The following is a 16,249-nucleotide window of genomic DNA, read 5'->3' on the forward strand; positions in this document are numbered from 1 at the left end:
AAACTTTATTTGAAAAAAACACTGAATGCAATAACACACGCAAAAACTTCATGTTATAGTATATAAATTAACCGTATGATACGAAATATCCCCACCTATACCACTTCTAACGCACCTCAGCATCTCAGAAGAATGGGAAATAAAACATAAGTTGACAAAGTTCTCGACGAAGTTTAATCACAATCAAATGCAAGGACAAGGACCAACTGAGGGACACGAATCATTAGCTGAATGGAGCTGTTTGTTACATGGCACGAGGCAATCATCAGATGCAACATCTCCTCGTCTTGTGATCTGGGTATCAGCCTGAGGTATCTAACAGGGGCTATCCCTCATTGCCGTCATCCATTTTAATTGGTGGTATTTTCGACTGTGATAGTTTTCATTTTGATATTTTGGCATTGCAATTTTTCGTACCTGCAATATTGTGTCCCGTGGTAAATTAGGTGCGAAATTTTTTCGGCGATGTTTTGCCCAAAGACTGCACAATGAATGGTAGACAAGTAGTATATTGATGATATAACTACAAAAACAAACAACTCAATCGTAGTATTTTAATATCTCTGATCTCATCTTATTACTTATAAAAGAGCATCTCTAGAAGTTATTGTATATAATTTTAAAAAAATATAACTAAGTTAGAATTAGAATTAGAAAAGCCTAATACACCCCTTAGGGGCTTGGTCTCTCCCTTGCGGGAGGTTAAAGAGAAAATTGGAGTTGTAGAGGTTTGATTAAAATGTTGACATCTTCTCAATTGCACTTGTCTCCAAGTTGTGCCAACGTTCCCGATCCTTCCCTAGGCTCTACCAGTCTTTTCTTGCATGGGTCACCAGTTCATCGCTCCATCTTATCAGCTGTCTGCCCTTGTTCCTTTTGCCGTCCGGTTTCCACTTTGTTAATCTACTGGCCCTCCTGGTCTCCTTCATCCTGGCCACATGTCCTGTCCAACTCCATTTTAATTTTGCTGCCCTTTCTGATGCCTTAATGGTAGTTCCTGTACTGTTCCTGATGATAGCATCACTAATCTTCTGCCCTCTTTTGATACTGCAGGCTCATAATTAAATGTACAAAGGAAGATAAACTGAAATAGCAGCATTAATGATAAGTCATCCTTTGACATACATGAAACACAACACAAAAACACAACACAACACAAAAACACAACAACACAAACACACAGCATGAACACAACACACACACAACACAACACACACACAACACAACATGAAACACAAGCAGGAAATCCGTAATGTCTTTAACGAAGTTACGAGGTTTCATGATGTCATGCAATATTTAAATTGATTTGTAACCCGTGATCATTTTGTTCTCTGTTTTATTTGTTGTTTTCTTTAGATGACAACACTATTATTTTTACTGACATCATTTACGGGTCATGGATTCTGGAAAATAACAATTTTCAATGTTCTTACACTTGGCAAAGTCATGGAAGTCATCTTCTACCTCACAACTTTACTTTTCAACATCCCTGTCACTTTATACAATGTTTATGTGTGAGTTTTACAAGTTTTACTCTTTAAAGTATGCCTTAGAACCATTGTTGAATGTGTTTAGTAAAAGTAAGGTATTCCGGAGTCCTCGTTGTAACTGTTGTTTTGCACCATGGTCAGGTTGATCTAAGGGGGGACCCATGCATTATTTTTTCTTTAAAAAAAAATTGAAAGAAGGCATTTTATTAAAGCAGCATGACAGCGAATCTTCATATAAAATTTGATTAATAAAATTCATAGGGTTTTAGAACAGCTTGGTGCCAAACTAGCTTTACACCGTGCCCTCGGATTTCTCATTAACTTTGTCTATCCTTACTGTAATGGATATGTTGCTTGTGTGAGGAATTTGCGATTTGACTGTTGATTCTTATGTAAAAGTTAGCGAGAAACACGATGGTGCCACTGGTTTTATCTGAAATCAACTCTCAAGCTCAAAAAAAGCTCTCAAGTTGAGGCCAAAATGAAGGGGATATCCCATGCTATCCTAAGAGTCCACCTCTATATCAAGACAAACGCTCCATGCAAAGATAGGGAGCAAATACATTGACAGGGTTGCCATGATTTCAGTTTAAGAGTCCCCAAATAAGGTGGCAGCCCTGTCAATTTATTTCCTCCCTATCTTTGCATGGAGAGTTTGTCTGGATGTAGAGGTGGACTCCGAGGATAGCGTGGGATATCCCCTTCATTTGGGCCTCAACTTGAGAGCTTTTTTTGAGCTTTGGAATTGATTTCAGAGAAAACCAGTGGCACCATCGTGTTTCTTCCAAATTTTTACATGAGAATCAATTGTCAAATCGCAAATCCCTCTCACATGCAACATCTCCATTCTGTGGGTCAAAATACTGGGTTATACTAAGTTTCATGAAAATAAATCGGTAAACGGGTATTTTGCAAATTATAGCCGCCTACTTGAGTTTTTGTTCAGACTAAAATTAACATTAAATTCGAATTTCCCAGGTCAAAATACTGGGGTAATCTGAGTTTCATGAAAATCTGCTTAAACGTCTAAATTAACACCTTAAATTCTGGAAAAACATATTTTCGTAGAATTAAGGGGCTTGGAGGACAAGGGGCCTAAGTGCAGTTTTTGCTATTTCGAGAAATATGTTTCTGAAGTTTCGAAATTACATGGATTCTTGTGGGTGAAAGAAAGTTTTAACTAACTTTTTGAAGTTTTTGATGCTTAAAAATTTGAATTTTTGAGCTAATTTTTCTCGAAATATGCACTAAAACTGTTACTTGTGTCTCAATTTTTTCAAAAACTACACCTACGCGCCTTGTCCTCCAAGCCCCTCAATGGGTCACTAAACCGTGAAAGAACTTTGACTTGCAAATATAGTTTTCTGAAGGAAAATGACGCATAGAACATGATGCGCACATGCGAAAAACGCGAACAAGTAACTCAAAAACCGAGAAATGCGCCGTTCAAATCGCTCAACTTATATGCAAATTTAAAACACCCCGGTTTTACGCCGCACCAAATGATGTCATCCGGCACGAATCAGAAGCGGGCACTGGTTTCCACGACGTCAATCAAATGTCTATCTACTCTTCGTATATGAGAACAATACTAAAGTCGAAATTCTATCTTTTGAATTCAAAACTCGAATCTCATTCATATGTTAGCTGTAATAAACAAGCAACGATTCCACATTGAAATACGTTTTATTTTAACAAACATCAGAGGAAAATGAGAGAAGACTGCAATATGACAATCGCAGTACATCAACTCCGTCAGTTTCCCGCCATTCGGGTGCGTTTGAAATGTCTTGAAGTTTTTAGATATTTCAAAAGCGATTTTCTCCGCGATTTCGGCTCCCTAAAAATGCGGAAAAATCACCACGTTATCTACTCACATAGTACTCTCAGAATATTCAATGAAATAAACAAGGTTTAGTGACCCATTAGTAGACACAACTTTTCCGCGCACTACCCTTTTTTGATATCAGGCCATGTTAAGGCTCTTGCCAAGTTTTCCAGTCTCTAAACCATTTGGGATTATCTGCACTAAGACAACAGAAGTTTGAATAACATGGTGAATATTCTTTAATGGATTGTTTTTTTTCCAGATCCTACAGAGATAATACTGGAAAAATGAAGCCATTTTTCGAGGCTATCAGGCCATTAGTTCCATTGCTCATTTTCTTTGCCTTGGCATTGTATTGGGCTCACAAATCACCTACAAATGTAATAGAAAGAGATCCAAGAATGTTCTTCATGTTGTCTGGATCAGTATTCTCCAATATTTGTGTAAGTAATTTTTAGATTTGCTGTAAAAAGTGGCTTTATTGCTCTATTGCCCTAGCAGGTATTTTTTTCTTCCTCTAAATAAGCTATGATTAATTTTGGCCCAAGAAGCAGCTCAAACACAAAGTATTTATTTAAATACTGCTTTTTTTGTTTTGTATTTGAATATATTCGATGCATCTTTTCCAAAAGTAATTTATATTGAATTTTGTTACTTTGGCAAACACTGTTTATGAAAATTTCCGAGGGGCTATTCTCAGAAATGATGAGTAGTCTTTTCAGTATATGATATATCAAAGCTGGAAAGTATTATGAAGTCATCTGATGTATAACTTCTCTCGCCAGCTTTTAGTGCGTGGTTTTTTTTTTTTTTTTTTTTTTTTTTTTTTTAAAAAAAACATTAATTATCTTAACTGAACATACTTTGACATGCATGTGTAATTAAAAGAAATAATTCAAAACAAACTGTCATTTTCATGTGACTGTAATGGATCAGTTGCGCTGGGCACAGAATCGCGTTTTGATGCTTGATTCTTGTAGCTTAGCTAAAAATAGTAAGACTGTCCAAACAGCATCTTCCCACATTCAGTATTAGCCGAAATATCACCCTTTGAAAAGTCGGGTTTTTAAGGTGGTGCACCGCGGTAATAACACCCTTGGTTTTTTTCTTTATTTATTTTAAAGTTAGTACATAAACTTACTTTAAGGGATTGTACAAGTCGTACAAATGAATCAGATACAGATCGTACAAATGATTTAAATTAGGCAATGTAAGAACAAAATAAGAAAATGACAGAGCAAAATAAGAAAATGACTAAGAGCAAAATAAGTAAATGACTAAGAAGCGATGGATAAAGGCTAAAGATTTGAGAGGTTGTCAACGTGATAGAATGCATTCTCCAAGACCAAAGCCCTAAGTTTTGAGAAAGAAGACGTTTATTTCACCCCTCTTAAGTGTTTTTCTCATCTCAGAAGGAAGGGCATTAAGTAGTTGAATTGATGCTGGTCTCAATTTGTTTTTGAAATAGAGTAGGTGAACTTTTCTGGAGTTATGAAATTATGCCTGGTGTCGTGGCTATGTGAGGGTAATAACTCATTAAGATCAATTACTTTGTTAAATATAGCATACTTTAAAGTTTCGTAGATGTACAGGGATGGGAGCGTAAATAGTTTATTTTGTTTGAAGACTACTTTACAGGGGTAGTTGAAGGGGAGATTAAACAAGATTCTGAGTATTTTCTTTTGCTCGATAAACAAACTCTCTGAGTGAGAGCTTCTGCCCCAGAGGATGATCCCATATCTCAGATGAGATACGATATGCCCATGATAAAACATTAGCGCCACTTCTCTTGATGTTATCTTGACAAGATTCCTTGAGGCCCATTTATGACTTAGTATTTTACTGATCGTATGATCAATGTGGGTTTTCCAATGGAGATGCTGTTCTAAGTGGACCCCTAGAAATCTCGTCGTGGTACTCAAATCTAGGCAAAGGGAATCATTCAATTTAATTAATTGCACTGGCGGATCTGTCAGAGCAGATGGTGTGTAATACAGCGCCTGTGACTTCTCAGCATTTAGCATTCATCCATTCACATTAAACCAATGGCTGACATGATAGAAAGCTCTTTCGGCACCTGCCAATGCATCATTGCCAATTAAAACTACTGAGGTGTCATTAGCAAATAGGTGTGTTCGAAAGTCTGCATATTGAGGCAAGTCATTTATAAAGATATTGAATAAAAATGGACCCAATATTTTTTTTATCCTTTTTATTTTAATGAAGATAGTACAATACGTGTATCCTAATTTCCATGTAATTTTTTCTTTCTTTTTAGTGTCGACTGATTGTGGCTCAAATGTCAAGTACAAGGTGTGAGGTGTTTAACCCTCTCCTAGTTCCTCTCTCATTTGGTATTTTGTTGTCATTGATGATCCCTGTATTGGAATTGTTTATCTTGTACGCACTTTTAATCATTGCAACTTTGGCTCACATTTATTATGGTGCAAACGTTGTAAGTGCAAAACCTTTTCTAAAGTTTTTTACACTATGGGTCAGTTAAGTAATTTTTTTAATTGTATATTTTGAGATTATTCAGTGAACTAAGCTCACAGTTCATTTTTCAGCCTTTTCTAATGATAGCAACCGAAAGAGGAATTCACTTGAAAGTGTAAATACAGTAGGGTAGTTGCAACTGGGTTTGAACCGTGCGCTAGTTGCTTTCAATTTACATGTAACTATCGATATGGTAGAGGAATCTGCAGTGGAAGAATACACAGCAGGCGGTGCACAGTGTTGTAAAACCCTGATCCAGCCTGTCAAAAGTCTAAATGTCCGAATTTGGTGGATGCTAAACAATTTGAACAGAATGGACTCCCTGATGTCCATTGAGTTGATAAAGGTCGATGTCATGGTCACTCTATCGAAATTAGCGATGTACTGATAAGAAACGTGACAGGTAAAGGAGAGAAGCCATTTCAACCGGTGAACAATGCCTCTCTACAAGACCTCGGCATGCTGTGTGAGAAGTTTTTTGATATCTTTTATTTTCAATATTTTTATGATCTACTGAGTAAATATGACAAATATTTCGATGGCTAATACTTTTTCAATTTTAATGCCTGTGGTAAAACAAGAAAATTCTCTTATCTTTATCAATGAGTCCCAGTCCAGGCAAACAAGCCAAAAAAAGGTCCTAACCTCGGACAAATTAGCACAAACTTCTCTTGTGTTTTTAATCACTCTAAAACATGTCTAGAGCCGCCAAAAAAAATTTTACCATTTGCCCCCCCCCCCCTCCCGGAACAAAGTCAAAATTGCTTAAAACAAATTGCGGCCGTCTGAAAGAACGTATAAAATGATTGTCGACTTTGTCAGCGTTTTCCAGATTTTGTGTGATTCTAATGCATTCTGTGAAAAAAATTATTCTTATCAATATTTCAGAGTATAAAATTCTGCTTTCAAATGTATTTTACTTGTTTAAGTTTTGACTTGTTGGTCCCAAGCCACGAAGATAGAGACTGAAAAAAGACGCTAAAATTTTTTGAAATTTAAAGTTTTCAAAGTGTAAGACACAGCTTTGGCAGAATTTTTTCTCTTTAAACTGTTGGCACCGATGAAAAAAGCGTAAAGTTTTCTTCTCAAAACATATATTTTATCAAAATTTAACTGTAGGAGAACATTATAGGGTCTTCATGGAATAGTGTCCAATTTGATGTTAGTGATTTTTTGAAAATGGGAAACTTGGAGCAAACAGGCCATGCGCCGTAGCAATTCTACAAAACTTTTCGAGTAGAATCCATATCTGAAGTCAAAACATACCCTCGCTTTTTGAAATTTTTGACTTACAGCCCCCCAAAGCGCCAAAATTTTTGGGGGGTCGTGGCCCCCAAAATTTTGGAGCAGCAGGGGTCGTATGGCACATCAATAAAAAGGTATTGACCTCCCCTCTCAGGAGACTTTTAGATTTTGATATCTGAATAATTTGGCCGCTTACAGCATCGAATTGAAAATTGCCCCGAAAATGCCCCATAACTCCAAAGAACGGGGGTTAAGGGAAAAAGTACACAGAGCAAAATCTACTTATTTTTGCCGTAAATTCCAAATCCAAAGTCAAAACATACCCCTCCTTTTTGAAAATCGCGAGAAACGAGGCGGCATCCCCCCCCCCCCCGGAACACCCCCAAGGGGCCATTTTGGGCAGCTGAAAATATTTTCATTCTATTCTTTGGGGTCGATTGAGCCAGTGAAAGTTTTGGTCCCGAAGCTCAATTTTCCGCCGTTTTAGAGAAAAAGCTAGTGGTTGGGTGGTCTGAAACACCCGGTATAATTTAGGGCATAGTGAAGTGTGTTTAATAGAGAGGAGAGGCTAGGTCTGGGCACAGAGAATAAAAGGAAGTGGCCTCATTTCAAGCATCTTGGATTTTGTTGATGATGTAGGTCGGTACAGATGGTTTATATCATCGATTTTTTCGGAAACGGGGCTGTTAAAAAAAAAGTCATTCTATGTAAGGTGTTAGAAATTGTATTTTGAGTTGATCTCAGTAAAGTGAAAAAACAGACGTTATGGTCCGTTTTTTATACTTCGAATCTCGGATTTTGCTGAAATATCGACGCCACATTGTGCCGACCTATGTAGTGGGGTGAACAATTGTCGAGAATCGACTACCTCCTTTTTTTCTCCATGAGATCTGGGTTTTGCCACAGTGTGCAGTATGTTGTGCTGTAGATCTGCAGGAGGTCTTGATATTAGTCAGGCCGTGCCATTTCGGCAATTTATTTGTTTCATAGCATTTTTTCAGCTTAAAACCTACCTACAACCATCTGAAAAACTGTCTACAGTGGAAATCGGATAGTACAACATCGCTTTCAACGACATATCGGTCATAACGGCGTGCGATCTGGTCGTACTCGTTATTGACTTCCCATTGACTCAGTGTATTTGTGGATCGGTTATGACGACAATCGGATATATCGACCAATTCAGGCCGGTCCCCAGAGGGTCGTTGTGTCCGATTTCCACTGTAGTTCTTTTCACAGCGCAATTTTAGCTCACGTTATCACGACACCACAGAGTTAACCCAACCTCAAATGAGACAACGAGATGTCAACAACAACATCGCCGCCGCCATTTTCCCGTCTGTGACGCCAAAATTCGAATTTAGATGGCGGTAACACACAAGACACTCCAAACATGTTTTGAGGACTCCTAAAAAGGAAGTGTTATTTCTCTGTGTGGAAGTTTCTCAGTGCAATTTTACCATGTGCATTGTTCATCTCGCATGTAGAACTGCAGGAATAATCTACTCGCAGACCAAACCCTCCCAAGTTCAAACAACCCATTTCTTTTTTTTCTGGTTGTTTAATGGCTTTTATTCCAGGGGGAGCAATGCTGTCAATTCCTTTGTCATATTTATTACTACCTTTTTTTCAATCTCATCCACAAAGAAATACACTTTTATGTACTAAGTAATCAAAGTTTTTACCAGATTATCCCATTCATTTTATGACCTCTACTTTATGAACTCCTATAACTTGCTATTGCACTGCTATGAACACCGGGAAGTATTTACAGAGTTGATGCTTAAAAACTGGAATTTGGGAGCGAGTTTTTCATAGAACATGCATTAAGACTAATTTTACTTAAAATCATTAATATCTCGGTTTTTTCAATTTTCAGTCTTCTGTATGTTTTTCTTAAATGTATTACCATGTCAATTTTTTCAGGAATGTACAACCTCATTATGCCTTTTATTGCAAAATCTCCCATTTTACTTCTGCAAAAAGTCACTTTGCCTTTCTTGTTCACAGGTGAACCAAATGTGTGATCATTTCAAAATTAAATGCTTCAAAATACCATACAAATGATTTTTCTGGCCCATGTAAGTAAACAACGGAGTCATTTACTCTAAGACACTTTACAACATTTACTTATTTTGCTTCTCTCTCTCTCTCTCTCTCTCTTTTGTTCTTGAACATTTGTTGAATTCGTATTATTTTTCTGAATTTATATCTTGTTTGTAGTATTGTAACATTTGTATTTAATCAAATGAGAGATGAAACTTTGAACTCTGAAGTCAGAAATAAGCTTAAAATTCCTAATAAAAAATAAAAAAATAAAAAAAATTGAAAAAACTGGAAATTGAACTCCCTATTGTGTCAACAGAGTGCAAGTGAGGTAGGTTTTTTAAATAATTTAAGTACTTAATTATTGTTGAATTCTTCGCTCCAATTCCATCATACGCTATATGTGGTGTCCCAACAGTACTGCACGTTTTCTTTTTTTAAGGAACGGTAGCAGATATCAAAATCCGGTTTGTGTAGTGTTAAAGTGCTAATAATGACCGCTAAAACAAGATCAACTGGAACTCTTCAGATAAAAAACTGACCAAGCCACAGCATTTTGAAAATGACATGTCGGGTCGATCCCTCCAGGATTCCTAGAATTTTTTTTGCGAAGGAACCAAAGATTTAAAGAGTCATAAATCCTACAAAAAAACCCTGATCGAATGAAATTTGGGACATAGTGTCACTCAACATGACTGCTCAGCACTTATGACCACACTAGAGCATAATGTCAAAAAGCGGCAACAAATGAAAGAGGTATATCGTCACCAAAGAATTAGAGGATAAGCATGGGATCGTCTGTCCTCCACACTCCCCTTATAGCCTGGACCTCCTACCCTGTAACTTTGTAACTTTTGGCTGTTTTCCACGTCAAAGAAAGGCTTAGGATGCAAAAAGTTCAACTTCATCAACAAATTCAACAGAGCTGTTGAAACTATTCCCTGTACATCTGCAGAAGTAAAATTTCGAAAGAAATCGTGTTTGTAGAAGTAGGATACGCAGTTGCGGTGCTGTGTGGAAAGTGTAAGAAGGTATTAGAGAAGGAAACCAGTGTCCAGTCGTCTGGTGAAGAAAAATGAGTAACAGTACTTCTGGTGAGATTCCATAATATTAACTTAATATAACCATCTGAATATTCTAATCTTTGTTTTCGTTCAGAAAAAAATGCTAAAAATCCTGGAGGGGTCTGCCCACCATGTCATTTTCAAAACGATGTAACTCGGTCAATCTTTGACCTAGAGCGCTTGGGTTGACTTTGTTTTATCAGTCACTACTAGCACTTGACGCTTTGCACACTGCATTTTGGTATCTGCGACCGTTTGTCCGAATAAAGGAAATGTGCAGTATTCTTGGGACACCCTACTTATTGTGGCTCTCTTGTGAGAATTACTTTTCCTAAAGTTTATATCTAAGCATGAGGGGAAAAATAATGAAGCCATTTATGTAGAAATATGTAGGTCAAGAAATTTATTACAGATCAAATCCTTCTCTCAAAAAAGAACTTCAGAAATTTAAATTTGAAGCTAAGTCAACGAGAAACAATGATTTTAAGAAAGATCACATCTGCTGGTTTTACAGAGAAATTCTTTCAAGGCATGAAATGAACTACTTAGCTTATTTAAGAGAGCTAGAACGATTCATATTAATCAAAGGCCAATTACTGTTTAGATTTTTAATGACTTTTCGAAAAAAATAAGTATTTTGTAACTTCAATATAAAAATAATGAAGAAATCATCTGTCTCCTAAAATGAGGGAAAAAATCAAGGGGGGTGCCATCTCTCAAAGAACTACATGCAATTGGTCTTATTTCCTTTTATTACTATTATAATGTGCTCACACACACACGATCTTTGAGGACATTATGGAGTGTTTTCTAATTATTTACATGAACAAGGAATTTTAACATCCGTTGTGTATAGATATACTGTGGGTTTTTCTTCAAATTCTAATTGTAAAATATGCCAGAAGTCTGGAACTCAGTACCAACACTCTTGTAGGTTTGCAGATTCTAATGAAGCGTTATCCCTAAAAATGGTGAATGTTCGATATCTGCTGTTTGTGCTGGTATGGCTTCAAATCATAGTTGTAAGTTTTTCATTCAAGATCTGTCTGCTTTAACTAATGCAAGAATTTTGATAATGAAATATTCAATGCAAAAGGTAGTTTGTAAAATTTCTCCCTCTGCATTATAGATGATTTTCTGTTTCTCTTGAGAACTATTGCTTGTATCCTTCGAAATCTCATTAATCATTTCTCTCTGTACAAAATACACCATTAAGAAAAGGAAATATTATTTTCCCAACAGAGTGGTTCAATCGGTAAATTTCCATGAACCTCTGTAAAAATATGATAAAAATTGTAAAGAGTTATGACGGCGAATGATATAGGACCAAACCATGAATAAAAAAATTAGTTGACTACTTGATACTTTTTAAAGTCCCTTTCTAACTCTTTAGGTGAATCTCCAGCTGTAGTTCCGAAAAAATCCATCACGTCGCGCTGCTAAAATTCGACTCCAAAATCAGTGATTATTATTTTAATATCACAATAGATATTTCAAATTCTAAGATTCATAACTTCTAGCAGCATACGTCCGGAATCCTTAGGAACAAACGCGAGCTTTGAAAGTTTAATAATAAAAGCTATAACTTGATCCCAGTTTCAATTATGGGATATCTGTAAGTGCGAGAGAGATATCTGCAACTGCTAAGAGGAGTCAATCGCGATCGGTTGCATCAAGGTCATCATGCTGAACCCTACTCTTTTGTGGGATCAAGTTTTAGAGCTTCAGAAATTACTTTTCACGTCTTTTTTATTGTCAATAGAAAGAAGAATGTTATGGCTAGAACTTATGACTCTTCGATTTTAACAGAAATTCCTTTAACTTTCATCAAAGCTCAAGGTTTCATGTGGGGCTGTACGGACTCTAAAAGCATGGACCAAAAAATCACTCCCTGCGCAAAAAATTTTCTTACTACGCACCGCTGTAGATTCACCATAAAACTAGTTCCAATCGGCAGCAAGTGCCCTAAAGTTGAGAAGTTTCTGTGCTGTGACATTTTTTGTCAATGTTGGTCCTTATTTTTATTATCCTATCCTCAAATGGCCAACGGAAAATTGTGTTATTTATACATTCTACACCTTGTCTCATCATTCAGGACGATCCTTTAATCTGTAAGAAAATGAGGAAGAAAAAAATTCGCTCTTGTTGGTTTAAAATCCAAAATCCATCCCTCTCACTGAGGAAAGATTTAACAGAGTGTCATTATCAAATTTCTAAAATTATGGCTAAAAAGATTTAACTTAAGAGTTTTTATTACTTTGAAATTTAACTAAAGAAATTTTTTGTTAAACATCACCCTTTGTTATCATGTTGTTAATGTTTTTCTTGCATTAATTTAAGTGTTCATTTTCTACTGCTCCTTTTTTATTCGGATCAATGTCTTTCGTAAATTTGAACAGCAAAGGAGACAACTCAATTTTGGTATGTTTTTAAAACGTAACAAGGAACGGTATTTAATGCATGCGTGAGTATTTAGTTCTCCGATTATGCCTCATTGTCTGAATAATTTCTAACATAAATATTGAAAAGAAAACTTTTTTTTTGAGACCAATGTTGGAAGAGGTCCACATAATCAATGTTGATTAAGGTGCTTCCTTTTTCTTTAACGTCATATTTCTGTCATAAAAAAATTATTCTTAATATCCTTGCCATTTTTACTCTTTTGTCTCTTTTCTTTGTTAAAATGCTCTATGATAATGAAAATCATTATTTTGTATATTAATTTTTCATTATTTAGCAGCAGTTGGAAAAATAATAGCAGTCTTTGCAGAATAATTACAAATTCATGAAAGTTGTGATTTACTAAATGCTTAATCTTACACTCTCTATCCTTTCCTGTGCAGTCTCTCTTATTTGTTTGTCCTATTTGTTGTTGCAAGAGAGCTCTCTTGCATATTTATTTGATATTTTTTCAATGGGTCCATTTGTCCATCCATTTTTGACTCAGTGTTTCTTTTGTCTGTGCTATCTTTCAAATCTTACATCCCAAGAATTTCTGCAATCTTCTTTCCTATTTTTTAACTTTAGTCATAATTTTTCGTTCTTTGAGCTGTAACTTATTCCTGGAAGAAAGAAATTTTCGTAAGCTTCATACCTTTTGCTTCTCATTTACTTCCTTCAGTGGTGTGGGGTATGTTTGGTGACAGGACAAGCCATGGCAACTGCCATTTCACCTGGGTTGGATCTCACCGCAGGGGGTATAAGATATTCCCCAGGTATAGACGAACGTCAGGGAAAATGTTAAAGATTTAGACCCTCTCTAACCCCTGTCTTCAATCGCAGGAATAAAATATGATAACTTGTTTCGGTGAAAATATTGTCTTATTCCTTTCTTTTATCTCTATTTATCTCTTTTCCTCAGCCCTTTTTTTCATTAATATTCCCGGCTTGAGAGAATGCAGTCTTAACTTTGATGGAATTAAGTAGAAAAATGCATGAAGCACTGCGATGACTTTAAAGGTTAACTGCCTGGAAACTGCGCTTCTCAACTCCTGCTGTTGCTGAGAGACAAAAGAAGCGAGCTTGCAAATAGCATGTTTTATTGATCCAAGCTGGTAGTACACTGTAGCTGCATCACATTTAATAACCTGTCTCTGGTTTTTCTAATGTGTAATTTATTTTCTTTTCATTAAGATATACTCATTAATAACCTTTTTTCAATCGTATTAAGCAACAATTCAATCAACTTTTTGGGCATAATTTTCTTCTTTCCTCTCAAATCTTGAAACAAGGTTGCTCTACTTTGCCCCTCAGACTGCATGCCGTTGTCCTGTTTGCCTTTTTTACTTTGAAAGCTACAAATACCTTATTGTTTAGTCTCTATGTGCTTTAAAGATTCTTATGTTGTGAAAGCTGTAAATGATTTTTAAATTTAATTTTGATCAAAAGTATTTTTGAAATGAAAATGAATGTATTACATGTCTGCATCCCTCCTTAGTCTCGAACTAGGTCCCTCGTCTGAACCAAAAGATAGATAATTTGTATAATTCTGTCACAATGTACTGGAAGTTCTTTTGCAATGAAGAAACTAAAATAAAAAAATCAGAATATTGTATAAGTTTATAAATTTTCAGTCCTTCTTTTTATTTTTTCAAAGGAAAATCAACTACCACTCGGCATGCAATTTTTCGATCAATGATAAAATAAATTTTGTAAAATTTCACTGGTCGAAAAACATTCAAGTTGCCTATAATCTAATAACATGTGACAGGGAGTTAGCAATTTTGGAATTTATTACAAAGAATTTTCTAGATTCACCATCCCTATGTTAACTGAGATGCAACTGAAATGGATGATGTATCAATTCTTGAAGAATTGATTAAAGTACATCTCCAAAGGAAATCACACTAATAATTTTTAAGATTACACATAAGATGTTCTCACCCAAGTTGTATTCTATTTCTTTCTTAATACTCTGCGTTGTTTGGATTCATGAAATATATTATTTCCTCCATTCTCTACTTTTCAGAGGATTTTAGCATTGTATGTAATTTGAAGATCTTTCATCATCGATTTGATTAAAGAAGTCGACGCTGGACTACCCTCCCCCCCTCCCCTCTCACCGGAAATTATGAGAATATTTTTTCTGCACACACTACTTGTAATGTCACCGTTCTTCAATATTCATTGCAACAACGGTAGTTACAAGATGAGTTGTCCAAAAATGTATGATCGACTATAATCAGTTAAACAGATCCTCACTGAAGTGAAAAAAGTAAAAACTAAACTGTACCTTCTTTTCAATTTGTTGTATATCGAGTTCTGATGATGCATTTAACTGTTTTCCATTGAATGGTAGTGGTTGATTTTGTTTTAGAAGTGTCAAGTCGCCTCCATGAAAATTAACTTTTGCCTAGTTCAAACCAGTGTTCTGTACAAAATCTAAAAACCCAATCTTAGTATGTTACATATATTTTTTTCGCTATTCCACCCTTTTTTAGGATATTACAATACAAGTTATTATACAAGTTTGTAACCCTCCCCCCCCCCCCCCCTGTTAACTTTTGAACGGTTTGAGATGGAAAAACGAATCTTTGGGAATGTTTCTATCTCAAAGGGGTCCATCTTCTAGGGGGGTCAAATTGGTTGCCCAATCCTCAGAGGAGGAGGGGAGCCGCTAATTTTTTTTTTAAACGGTAACCCTTTCCTTGTGATAGATCATTGGAAAGAACATTAAGAACTTAAAATGTTGGCGCAAACCACAGGTCAATATCTTAATTTTTGACAGAGTTATGATAGGTCAAAGTCAAATTTAACCTATTATCATAAAATCGTAACTTCGGTTCAAATTCTCGTAGAGAAAAAAATGAATTTCGTGGTAAGGTATTTTGGAAAAGAAAAACAAATTTTAAACGGTCAAAATCAATCACCTTAAATTTCGTTTTTTTAAACGTTGCATGAAATTTGGGGGCTTGAAAACGCAATGTTGAACTAAATTTGAACTTACTGGGATAATGTTGACGCGAAGTAGGGAAAATTGGCTCATTTCACGAGAAAATTATATGATCTTTGAACTGTCATATTTGGGGGTCCGAACCCACCCTTAAAATTAGTTTGAAGTGATTTCTGCGATTTTTACTTAAACGCGCTTATAATTTGGTGAATTTTCCCGTTTCAATTTTTTCTCTACGATAATTTGAACCGGAGTTATGATTTGTTGAAGATAGGTAAAATTTGACCTTTGACTTTGACCTGTCATAACTCGGTCAAAAATTAAGATATTGTTCCACGTTTTGCGCCGAAATTCTTAATTCTTCATGTTCTTTCCAATGACTTATCACAAGGTAGGGGTTACCGTTTGAAAAAAAACAATTAGCGGCCCCCCGCCCCCCTGAAGGTTGGGCAAAAATGTTGAGGCCCCCCCCCCCCCCCCCCGCCCTAGAAGATGGTCTCCTTTGATATAGAAACATTCCCAAAATTTTGTTTTTCTTTCTCTAACCGTTCAAAAGTTACAAGGGGGTGGCGGGTATGGACTTTTGGGACACCCTTTATTTATCAAATTCAATGAAAATGATTAGCTGAACGAGGTAAATACCAACTTGTACTTTTCTTTGGTACCTATTTGTTTAGGAGTACGTTTT

General features: G+C 36.0%; 1 protein-coding gene across 2 annotated transcripts in view; it reads left to right on the top strand.

The window, feature by feature from the left end:
• LOC109034953 (ethanolaminephosphotransferase 1) overlaps nt 1–14,654 on the top strand; it is a 38,259-nt gene extending 23,605 nt beyond the window's left edge. Inside the window, exons 5-9 of one of the 2 annotated variants that reach the window (XM_072306478.1) lie at nt 1,357–1,514; nt 3,581–3,761; nt 5,597–5,773; nt 9,070–9,140; nt 11,104–14,654. In XM_072306478.1, coding sequence (XP_072162579.1) covers nt 1,357–1,514; nt 3,581–3,761; nt 5,597–5,773; nt 9,070–9,126 — 573 coding nt within the window. In that variant the 3' untranslated portion in view covers nt 9,127–9,140; nt 11,104–14,654. Of the gene's footprint in view, nt 1–1,356; nt 1,515–3,580; nt 3,762–5,596; nt 5,774–9,069 lie in introns of both variants that reach the window. The other variant, XM_072306479.1, reaches the window with a different exon arrangement.
• Nucleotides 14,655–16,249: the final 1,595 nt, after the last annotated feature.

Source organism: Bemisia tabaci, chromosome 1 (assembly GCF_918797505.1).
Source record: "Bemisia tabaci chromosome 1, PGI_BMITA_v3".
NCBI classification, from domain to species: Eukaryota; Metazoa; Arthropoda; class Insecta; order Hemiptera; family Aleyrodidae; genus Bemisia; species Bemisia tabaci.